The following is a 12,569-nucleotide window of genomic DNA, read 5'->3' as shown; positions in this document are numbered from 1 at the left end:
CACCCCTCCTTTCCCACCTCCCCCTCCTCCCCGCCCTCCCCCGCCCTCCCGAAAGGGGCCGCAGCCAGGCGCCAAGCAGGTCCTAGCGCCTCCGGGTTCTGCCGGCTGCCACCTCCGGGGTCGGGGCCGCCGGGGCGAGTCGCTGCGAAGGGCGGGGAGGAGAGCGCGGAGGGGGCGGCTTTGCCTCTTTTTCTCTCCCCGCCCTGCGGGATTCCTGTGAATGTCCCGCCACCCCCCGAAAGACTCCAGAGATTTACAGGCGGGTGCGAGGGAAGCGCCCCGAAGGTTCATTCATCCTCGCTCCAGACGTCCTTAAACCACGAGGCTCCTTGAGGGAGGTCGCTGGCGTGTCGGTTACCGAGCAAATAACCTGAGGTTTTCCCTTCGTTGATTCTTCAGGCTTTTCCGCGACTCTTGTTTACTTTGCACACTGCGCCCCGGAAAGAAGCGACCACGCGGGACCGCGAGCCTGGTCCACGTCCCCCGGAGCCAGCCACGGTGGCTCGAAAGCCAAGTCGGCTGCGGACTTTCGAAACCGGCGCATCCGATGCCAGGCAGCGCTACAGGCGAGTCCGCTTCCAGCCATGGAAGCCAGGAAAACCGTTTCTGTGGATATTTGGTATGCAAGGGGAGGGAGACGCCGGGCCACGGGAATAACTTCATTCATTCGTGGGACTGCGTCTGTGGAGGGCTTCTTTGGCTCCACGGAGGGGAGAGTTTTTCAACTTTTCCAAGCACAGCCCTGGAAAAGTGAGAGACTTGAATATAAAAAAGACCACAGAAGGAAGTTCAGATAAAATAAGTGGCCGAGTCACCTTCCTCGCTGTTTCTTGCCCTGTGACTGCAGAAAGCAAGAGGGAACTCAAAGAGCCCTTCTCTCCGGCTTCTCCTGAAAGACCCCCCCCCCCCTGCCTTTCTGGCGTGGGGGTGGGGCACAGGGTAATTTTTTGGTGAAAAGAACATAGCCCCGTTATGAAATAATTCGGCTGATCTTAAATGTATTCGCTGTACACCAGCTCGCCCCTTTTTCTCTCTCCTCCTCCCATCCCGTTATCATCTTCCCGAGCCTTAGTTAAATGTGTTTGAGATTAATTAGCCCATCACATCTATAGTTTTCAGGAATAATTCTTTCACCTGAAACATACCTGCAAACTTAAAATTCCACCAGCACCTCTGATGACATTTTACGCGTTGTATGAGGTATGCGCTGTCATTTAATCTTGTACCCGAACCCACGAAATAACCATATAAAGGATGAAGAGGTAGATCAAAAGAAATAAATCATTTGCATTTTACTCATTTATTTGTTTGACTGATTTAACACATCTATTTTGAGCACCTAGCATGTGTCGGGCATTGTGCTGGACACTTGAGAAAGGGGAATGTGAGGGAGGTGGGACACAAAAGACAAGTAGAGTTCAGACTCAGTATTCTAGAGTAAATGTGATTTATTATTATCATCTGTAAGTGGAAAAGCATGAGCACCATGTTCAGACTTTAAAGTTTTGGTAGCCTCCCTACTGGTCAGTCCCTTGAAACATACTTCTTCCTCCTTCCCCTACCATGGGATCCAGAAAGCTAGCCATGTTCTGCATTACAGTGAACCACCACCCTGTTCATCCGCATCTACACATGAACCGCCACCCTGTTCATCTGCATCTACACGTAGGAACGCTGGATCATCCTGCTAGAAGCTGATGAATTTCAGATGGGGATAAGGAGACTTCAGTCAAGATCCAAATCACAATGCATATATAAGGGAAAGTCAATCTTCCTTGCTTTCAGAATTGTAGGCATTTGCTGTCAGGTGGGAGGGAGAGCCTGCCTGATCCACAGGAAGGTGGCCATAGCACTAAGTACTAAGTACTTTATAGGTCAAGTTTGAAGCATGCCCTGTGGGTTTCTCTCTGGGACTCTAGAAGGGTTATTGTTTAAGACTACAAAGGAAGCACAAAATGTTTCTCTTTGAATGCCATGTTGCCTCTGGGCTTCAAATTTTGAATGAAATGAAGAGGAATCACTGTCTCCTGAGACCTGGAGGTTGTTTACTTGGGGTGGCAAAATTGCTCATTGATTTTTTTTTTTTTTTAACTCCATGCTGTCTTTTTCTTTTTATTTCCACTAACACGCTTGCCTTCTGCAAGGGTGCCCTGGTTGGCACACACAAACATTCACTGCATTGAACATGAGAGAAAATTGAAAAATGAGGCAGGAAGCGGGTAAACCACTTTTCTACTTTGTAAACCAATCCCTGCGCCAGCATTTAGCTTATTCAAAGGGCATAGTCTTTCATTTAGTTGCATATGTATTTAAAAAGAAAAAGCCTAGTTCTGTTTAAAATAAAAGATTTTGAACCCTCATTCATCTGTTAGATCACATGTCTGAATGTGGACTCTTACTGTCCATCACTCTCGCAGTTATATTATAGTTCCATGGTTAGTGCAGTCTCAAAAACTGTGCTTCCTAAACATAAATGATATCAAATAAGTCCCTCTTTCATTAGTGATTAGCACGCCCTGCTTTCTGCTTTGGGATCTAACTCATTAGCTTCCATGAAGAAAACCCTGTTGGTCAAGAATGAAACTTCCTGATAAGGATCAATAGCTAGAGCAAAGAATGGGTCTTATTTCATGGCCTTAGGCTCTGTTAGTTATGCTAGTTCATCCTATTACAAATGCCCCAGTTGCCAAAGGAAGGAGAAACTATTAAGAACAGTAGTCTGTTAGTGCAAACCATCACTAACACTGAAAAAGAAGCTAACAACTCAGTCTTACAGGAAATTTTTTTCTTTTCTTTTTTTTTTTTTAAAGACATTGAGTCTCACTGTTTTGCCTAGGCTAGAGTGCAGTGGTGCAATCATGGTTCACTATAGCCTCAAACTCCACTATAGCTTCAAACTCATGGGCTCAAGGGATCCTCCTGCCCCAGCCTCCCAAAATGTTGGGATTACAGGAATGAGCCACCACACCTGGCTTTTTTTGTATATAAGTAAAAACACTGCAAGATTTGATCCTCAACTCCTCCTCTGTAACATGCCATATGGCAGGAAACCAGGTAGTTTTAAGTTTTACTCTGCTTTATACTTAGCAACATATTACTTGATAATGAGGCCCCACTAGTGTTTAGACTCTCTGCCAAGATCTCGTACAACTCTAAAGGAAAATTTCACTGAAATGCAATGAGCAGAAATCTAAGCAGTTTAGTGGAAAGAGAAGTAACTAAGAACTCCATAAGGAGCCATTTTGAAACTCTGCTAACTGGAATTATTCTGGGAAGAGTTTGCCTTATGCAACATCTCATTTCTGCAACATCCATTACTAGAAATTAGCCTTTAAGATCTCCTCTAATCTGACATTCTGTGAATCAATGATAAATTGGCAACAGACAGTTTGGAGCTGACCAATGGGGGAAAAAATGCCACTGGACATTTCACTGCCCATTAAAAGTGTTGCCAAGTCTATGGTACAGTTGTTCTAAAACATCAGATTCAGAATTAGCAGTGGAAGTTCATCAAATTTAATATTGATAATAAAAATAAATTACCAGGCCAGGTGCGGTGGCTCAAGCCTATAATCCCAGCACTTTGGGAGGCCGTGGACAGAGGAATTGCTGAGCCTGCAGGTTCGAGACCAGCCTAGGAAACGTGGTGAGCCCTCATCTCTACAATAAATCAAAAAATTAGCCGGGTGTGGTAGCCCATGCCTGTAGTTCTGGCTACTTGGAAGGCTGAGGTGGAAGGATCGCCTGAGCCCAGTAGGTCGAGGCTGGGGTGGCTGGGAGTATGCCACTGCACTCCAGCCTGGGCAATAGAGTGAGACTCTGACTCAAAAATAAATAAATAAACAAATCAATAAATAAAAATTACCAGTTGACCCTTGAACAACACAGGTTTGAATTGTGTGGGGCCACTTGTGTGGGAATCTTCTTCAATGAATATATTGGAAATTTTTTTGGAGATTTGTGACAATTTATTTACTTATTTATTTTGAGTTGGAGTCTCACTCTGTCACCCAGACTGGAGTGCAGTGGTCGCTCCCGGCCACCGCAGCCTCGACCTGCTGGGCTCTGGCTATCCTTCCGCCCCAGCCTTCCAAGTGGCTGGAACTACAGGCACAAGCGCTACCACGCCTGGCTGATTTTTTTATTTACTATAGAGATGAGGGCTCACCAAGTTGTCCAGGCGGGTCTTGAACCCTTGGGCTCAGACAATTCACTCACCTCAGTCTCTCAAGACCCGGGATTACAGGCTGAGCCACTGAGCCCTGCTGATTGGTGACAATTTAAAATAACTCTCCGACTAACTATGTAGCTTAAAAATATTGACAAAAATAAGAAAAAGTTGTGTCATAAATGCATAAAATGTATGTAGATACTAGTCTATTTTATAATTTAATATCATAAGATATGCACAAATGTGTTATTAAAATTTTAAGTGCATTATAACTCCCACACACAAACACTTATAGACCGTACATGGCACCATGGTTAGGTGAATGAAATGTAAATAGCCATAAAGACATAATATTAAATAACTGTATAAAATGAACTGTAATACATACTGAACTACTGCAAAAATTTTGTAGCCACCTTCTGCTGCTATTGCTGTGACATCAGTGAGCTTGAATGTCGCCAGTATCCAGTGACACTAATCATTTCTGCATAGGCAGTTAGTTTCTCTAGAAAATTGTGTATCACCGTAAAAAAGTGATCTCTCGCAGTTCTTGTGTATTCTACATAGTGTTTCATGCAAGTCCATAAATCTTCATTAACACCATGGGACCCATAATGAAGTGTCAATAGTGATGCTGGAAGTGCTCCCAGGAATTAAAAAAAAGCCACACTTGATATATACCATAGACTGAGGTCTGCAGCTGCAGTTACTCACTGCTTCAAGATAAACAACCCTGCTTCTTTCTTCTCTGCCTGAGATCAGTTACCCTCATGAATGACCCAGTAACTATTCAGACCACGAAATTCATGACCAACCATCTACTTCAGCGGAAACAAATGGCCATCGTTGTCCTTCACCACAGGAAGGCAACAGCACCTTAGAGAGAACATTGGGAAAAACTAGTCAAAATGTACAAGACAATACCAGATGTGACCTTTATATTTGGTTTCAGAACTCATTTTGGTGGTGGCAAGACAACTGGCTTTGGCATGATTTATGATTCCTTGAATTATACAAAGAAAAATGAATCCAAAATAGATTTGCAAGACATGGTTTGTATGAGAATGAAAAGACCTCAAGGAAGCAACAAAAGCAATGCAAGAACAGAAAGAAGAAAGCCAGGGCAACTGCAATGGCCAATGGTGGTGTTGGCAAGAAATGAGCTGGAAATTGGATAACAGCAAAAGGAGTGAAGATGATACAATGACGATGGGCCATTGTGTGTATTTTTCAGACCAGATTAATAAGCTAAAATCTTTATGTGTTAAAAAAAAAAAGGTAAACAAACCCAATGTAAGGACCATTGTAAAAAAAAAAAATTTGTGAAGCCTTCACTGTAGCTATGTCAACAAGTGTGAACACCTTGTACTTTTTGTGAAACAACTTTTTATTTGGTATTGAAAATGCAGCTTTTATATAGGTACAGGATTGTTATAAGACAGGCATACCTAAAGACTCTAATATGATTTGAGAAAAAGTTGAGTCATTATATGAAAATGTAAAGCAAGCCGGGCTCAGTGGCTCAGCCTATAATCCCACACTTTGAGAGGCTGAAGTGAGTGGATTGCCTGAGTCCGCGGGTTTGAGACCTGCCTGGGCAACTTGGTGAGACCTCATCTCTACAATAAATCAAAAAATTAACTGGGCGTGGTAGCGCATGCCTGTAGTTCCAGCTACTTGGAAGGCTGAGGTGGAAGGATCGCTGGAGCCCAGCAGGTCGAGGTTGCGGTGGCCGGGAGCGACCACTGCACTCCGGTCTGGGTGACAGAGTGAGATTCCAACTCAAAAAAAAAAAAAAAAGTAAAGCGAAAGAAAACTGAAGAATCTGAAGCTGGAGAATGTAATGCCAGCAAAGGATGGTTTGATAATTTTAGAAAGAGTTTTGACTGAGAAAAATATCAAGAAGACATTTTTCTTCTTCTGCCATACAGTGTATAATGCATATGACATACAAAATATGGGTTAAATGATGGTTTATATTATTGATAAGGCTTTCGGTCAACAATAGGTTCTGTTAGTTAAGTTTTTCAGGGGAGTCAAAAGTTACATGCCAATTTTCAACTGCTTGGGGGAGGGGTCAGCACACCTAAGCCTTGTGTTTGTTTAAGGGTCAAATATATAGTAATAATTACCATTTTGAAGCACCAGTTATATGCCAGGCATTGGGCTAAACACATTTCAGGTCTTAACCTCACTCATAGAGCATCAGAACTGAAAAAGACCAAAGATATTATATTAATATAATTATAATCTAACTTCTTCATTTAATCTATAAAAATGTTGAAGCTAATAGAAAATCAGTGTGGATGATAGTAATTTTATCGGGGAAAAATAAGTTAATGAATAGATGAATAATATAAATAGAGCAAAAGAAAGACAGCATGGAGATCAAAGATGATAGTGTGCTATGAACCAAGGATTAGCGTTAATCTCATTTGCATATGTGGATTAATAAAACAAATTCAGTCAGCTGAAAACCTTACATTTCAAATTCTTTAGATGTTTAGCCAGCACCACTAAAAATAGGGCATATGGCACATATGAGCCTAGGACAAGAGTCAATTCAGGATTTGATGTTACATTTACAGTACTATATATTATTTATATAATGAGACTCTAACAAGTGACTTGCATTCTACAGATTGCAGAAAGCTTTAGCTCCTCTTTGGCCTGCTTGAAGTTGATTTAGATTGGCATAGTTGACCTCTTTCTGTGAACATTTTAATTCTGTATTGACAAATTGGTTCCCAGAAAACTTTCCAGTTAGAACTGGAGTGTGAAGGTTGTAGGTGATTTCCTTTAGATATATATGCAGGAAGTGACACCAACTGTCTATCACCTTCTAGCCTCTACCCTTGGTCCCAGATTAGTGTCTCCTTCAGGATAGATATGATGAATGAATATGTTCTCCCCTTCACAAACACACTCTAATTCAGGAAGAAAAGGTAGGAAAAGGGTGGACAAAATTTTTTAAAAATAGGCTTCAGTCTTGAAACTTCATCTACCAAAAAAGGATGCGTCCTTTTCCAGGGACAGCAGCCCTCCCCCAAGACACAGGATGTGCTCTTTTTGTAGTGTCGTCTGACCCTTTCTCCAAGACATTATATAGGCTCTTGTGTGTGTGTGTATATATATATATATATATATATATATATATATATATATATATATATATATATATTTTTTTTTTTTTTTTTTTTTTTTTTTTTGGTTGGGGTCTCACTCTGTATCATAGGCTGGAGTGCAGTGGCATGATCATGACTCACCATGGTGTCAATCTCCTGGTCTCAAGCAATCCTCCCACCTCAGCCTCCCGATTAGCTGGGACTACAGGCACATGCCACCGTGCCCAGCTAATTTTATTTTTTGTAAAGACAAAGTCTCTCTATGCTACCCAGGCTTGTTTCAAACTCCTGGGCTTAAGTGATCTTCCTGCTTCAGCCTCCCAAAGTGCTGGGATAACAGGCATGAGCCACCATGCTGCCCTCTTGTATTCTTAAGATTCCCCTCAAAGAATCAGGGGCTTAATAACTACTAACTCAACAACTTGATCTTGCTTAAGAAGACAAAGTTAAATGGACCATAGTAATTAATTAAAACATTTTTTGATTACAGAGAGTAGCTCTAATTCATTAATTCCAAATGAGACACTCTAGATCAAAATATATTCAGTATGACTTTTACTTGTTAATATGAAGCAAGATAAATTATGACAAAATTCTTTCACAAATACTCTGAGCACATCTTTTACATTTATTATATTCCACCATTTCCAAGATACAATTATTACACAGTCATTGAGTAGCTACTGTTTAAGCAGCTCTCTACCAAATTTCCACCCCTACTTCAGATTTAGTTGATCTTTAACTCACAACGGGTCACTTCCAATAAACTCATTGTAAGTTGAAAATATCTTAAGTCAAAAAACATTAATGCCCCCAAACCTACCAAGCATCATAGCTTAGCTTAGCTACCTCAAACACATCAGCTTACAGTTGAGCAAAATCACAAAGCCTATTTTATAGTGAAGTATGGAATATCTTCTGTAATTTATTGAATACTATACATTACACGAAAATTAGCAATGCTTTTGCATCATCATAAAATAAAAAAATTATAAATCAAACCATTCTGTATATTTTAAAAAATACACATTTTGTTGCCTTTCACCTTTAGATTAATGGTAAAGATACTTATCAGTAAGATATTTCATAGCCAAACCTCCCTGCAATAGTTTGCCTGAAAGTTAGAGTTGACTTTAAACATTTGACAATAAGCAGCAACTATTAAGTATTTAGAGTGGCAGCAAAGTATTGTTTGCAAAAAGGCTCTCCCACACTTAGAAATAATTCATTAATAAAAATTTATTTTTCTAAAGACTAATGGAATACAGTCAACAGAAACTTTCTTGGGACTTTCAAATTTTAAAACGTGTAGGATTTCCCTGACTCTGTGTTTACAAAGACCTTGTAAACACTCAAAAACAGATACTGCCTAAAGAAAAAACAGACCTCAGTTTGAACTCTGGCAAATGTTACCTTTTAAGTCGTACGACTTAGTTAGCTTTTCCAGAAATTCAACAACTAAGACTTTACTAAGTCACTGGAGACCCTAAGGCAGCCCACTCCCTTAAATTTTCTCCAAATAGGAACAGTGAAAGCCTATTTTGCAGGCATGCTAAATAAGACTATAACACAAATTGGTTGTATTAATGCTAAATATTGCCTTCTGTATGTAAAGATGAGGCCAAGTTCTCTGAACATACTGTGAATCATAGTTAGGGTTTGTGTGAAGAAAACGTCTTCCTCTGGTACTGCTGTTTATTTATTTGAAAATAATTAGAGCATTGTTTTGAGATCCGGCAGCATAGTGAACAGTGAAAGGTGAGCATAGATTGAATCCTAAGTGGAAAGAACAGGCAATATATTCAGTATCATTTATCATTTTTTATTCTAGTCTTTGTCATACTTTTTTTGTGTGTCATATAGTTACAAGTTGGCAAACTCATAGGATATTTGCATGCTGACATTTTGGCAGCAAAATGAAAAATGAAAAGAATTTTGTAGTAAATGTCAGCAATGCAAAACTTGGTGGCATTCGATAAAACTGGGCTAAGCATTATTAGGGGGAAAAAAAACCTTAAGGGATGGCAGAAGTCTTCTAGGCTCAAAGGAGCTGAATGCTGGATGCTGGATGCTGGATGAAAAAGAAAAGTTATACTTTCAGGTAAAAACCTGCCCACCTAAAGGTCAGTGAAATACTCAAGGCCACAGCATTGGCAAAATGAAAGAATTGATTTTGCATTTAATACTCTGGATACTTTAGAAAATACTTTTTCTGCCCAAGTGTGGGTGGGGGAGCTCTGGTTTTAGCAGATTTATTCTCATGATTTGAGAAATGTGAGGTTCCAGAAGTGGTTCGGTTATGTGTGGACAGTAATGACTCTGAAGCCAATTACCTAATCAATATTCTATTATCCAATAGCCCTTTTACTTATACTGGGCCTAGAACGCAACAATGTCTCCTGTGTTAGTCATGCCCTCTGTATGTTTAATGATAAACTCTCTGCCCAATGGTGTTCAGGCAGGAACAGACTTTGCCTTTCTACAAACTCAAAGTAAAATTCCCTGAAAACACCTGGATTAAAGGAAAAGAAGAAACTGATGGATCTGTAAGGGTGAAAGTAAACCCTGTCACAATGATTGGGTAAATAATGACCCTGAGATATCTCGATGAGTGAGACAGAGCACTGATGCAGCATTCACGTAGGCTTTCCAAAGTACTTTCAGGTGATTGTCATGTTTACTTCTTACAGTCACAGGCCAAATGAATGGAGACACCGTCATTATTTTAACACCATGATCGTTATTAATGCCACTGTACAGATATGGAAAGTGGATTGCAAAATTATTTGTCTAGCTGCGCACAGATAATGAGGGATGGGGCTTGAACTAGAATTCAAGTTTTCTGAATTCTGTATTCGTACTAATTCCACCATCCCAGAGTTGCAACAAAGTCTCTACAAAGAGAAGCCCCTGAAAATATACACTTCTGTCTTGTTTGTCCCGGTGGATTTACCACTTACTCACTGGAAAGTTCTCGGGTTATCAGTTGAGGAGAAAGGACTGGAGAATTCAAAGCTAAGGGCCTTTCTTCAGGGCTTCCTGGGTCTGTCATCAGAAAGCAGTGACGTGCCACCTCCTCTCCTCATCTACCTTCATGTTAAAGTCCAATCATTTCTCAGCTCTGCCCCCAGGTAAATATCCAAATCAACATTATTTAGAAGTTTCTAGGATGAAGCAGACGTGTGATTCATTGTGTCTAAAATGCTTTTCTCTTGTCCTGACTGATTCAGAGTTTTTGTTTTTTTCTCACTTGCTAATTATCCAGGTCCCACAAACTGCAGATGTGATTAACTGCAATATGCTCACTGTGATGAAAGTTCACTAACTTTACAAGAAACAATTGCAAAGTCTGTTGCTATTTATTATAATAGAAACTTTTATAAAAGGATCCTCTTAAGATTTCCAGTAATACATTAATTTTGTAAGTGGTTCCTGTTATCACGGCTGTTCTTACATGATGGCCAAAGGTGCATTTTAAAAATTGAACCCTACCCACCACACACACACGCGCGCGCGCGCACGCACACACATGCACGGACATTCCAATACGCATAATTATCAGTAGGACTTTGATAGAAAAAGAATCATGCAGAAGTAAATGAATGGATTTGGTGGCAAATGCCACAAACAAAATGTATCATGATTGAGGCAACTTTAACAGAATCTCTTCATTTTAGAGCAAATTTAATTTTTTTACCTCACATAATCCCCATTTTTCTTCCAATATCTCCCCTACTTCAAGTTTTCTCTCCATCTGTGTATTCTTCACCTGTTGTACTCTTTTCTAGTATTGGTCTGAAAACAACCATATCTTTTATTAAGTTATAAACCTATGATATATACACTTTTATGTTTTTCATTTTTCACATAATATACAATATAAATATGTCTCCACGTCTTTGTAATTATCATTTTAATAACCATCCTCCATTGGGTTGATGTATCATAATTTACTAAACTCTATTGTAAAACATTTAAAGTGTTTCCAAATTTTATTGTTGTAAATAATACTGCAGAGAATACCTTCGGGAATAAAGGCTTTATGTGTTTTGGATTTTTTTCTAGGATGAATTCACAGCCCTCAGGTTTCTCGGGTTCCAAATATTAGAGAATGGTTTGCAGCCTCAAATTCGAAGCAGTGGTTCCCAATCTTTTTGGCATCAGGGACTGGTTTCATGGAAGACAATTTTTCCACAGATGGGGAGGGATCATCAAGCATTAGATTCTCATAAGGAGCACACAACTATATCCCTTTTATGCGCAGTTCACAATAGGGTTCATGCTAATGTGAGAATCTAATGCTGCAGCTGATCTGACAGATAACGGAGGTCCCACTTGTCCACCGCTCACCTCCTGCTGTGTGGCCTAATTTCTAACAGGCCACACAGGTGCCAGTCCATGGTCTAAGGGTGGGGACCCCTACTCTAGAGAGACCAGACTGGTGATTTAAACAAGGGAAGTAGGCCAAAAAATATAGTGAACTGAATCAACTCTTATCTCAACCTTACAGCATCCCCCAAATCCACTGCCCTGACTACTAATTTCACTGCCTCCTTCTGTCCATTGTCCATCTGTCCATCTGTCAGCCAGTCAGTCAATACTAAGTAGGTGCTATGGTCAATGACTAGGATTCACAGTTTCACAAAGTTTTTGGTGAAATCCTGGAACAGATATATTTTTACATCCGTCAATGATGAACCATATGTAAAATGGTAGTCCCCTAAGATTACAAAACCATCTTTTTACTGTACCTTTTCTATGTTTAGATACACAAATACTTCCCATTGTGTTACAATTGCCCACAGTATTCAGTAGAGTAACATGCTGTACAGGCTTGTAGCCTAGAGACAATAGGCTATACCGTCTAGGGTTGTGTAAGTACACTCTGTGATCAACACAACTTAATGATGCATTTATTAGAATGTACCCCTGTTACTAAGTGACGCAAGACTGTATTTAATTTGTCTAATTGTCAATGTCAACGGCTGACATCAAGAGAGAGGTAAGGATATGAAATTCCTGCTAGAGTGGTCTGGGCAAAATCATGGGGAGAAAAGAGCTTGAGATAAATTTTAAAGTATTGATCTGGAGTTGGGTTTGAACAGAGTGAAAATATCACCTTATCTTAATAATTGGTACACTTCTCAGTGTCCTATATTAGGACTCTTGAGATTTTAGGAATTTTTTTATACCTTTAAACTGTTGAAGGAAAAACTTTAGGCAAATTAAATTTAATAGACTCTAACTAAGCAAAGAATAATTCTCAAATCAGG

General features: G+C 40.0%; 1 protein-coding gene across 1 annotated transcript in view; it reads right to left on the bottom strand.

Annotated features, from left to right (window-relative positions):
- The window catches only part of PCSK5 (proprotein convertase subtilisin/kexin type 5), a 467,206-nt gene extending 466,539 nt beyond the window's left edge, over nt 1-667 (bottom strand). Inside the window, exons 1-2 of the mRNA XM_021707170.1 lie at nt 463-667; nt 18-214 (exon numbers count right to left, since the gene is read on the bottom strand). Coding sequence (XP_021562845.1) covers nt 18-214; nt 463-667 — 402 coding nt within the window. The remainder of the gene's footprint in view (nt 1-17; nt 215-462) is intronic.
- Nucleotides 668-12,569: the final 11,902 nt, after the last annotated feature.

Source organism: Carlito syrichta, unplaced genomic scaffold (assembly GCF_000164805.1).
Source record: "Carlito syrichta isolate Samal-C Ts95f unplaced genomic scaffold, Tarsius_syrichta-2.0.1 Scaffold316420, whole genome shotgun sequence".
Lineage (NCBI taxonomy): Eukaryota > Metazoa > Chordata > Mammalia > Primates > Tarsiidae > Carlito > Carlito syrichta.
The sequence above is the reverse complement of the archived record's forward strand: the minus strand, read 5'-3'. Positions and strand labels throughout refer to the sequence as shown.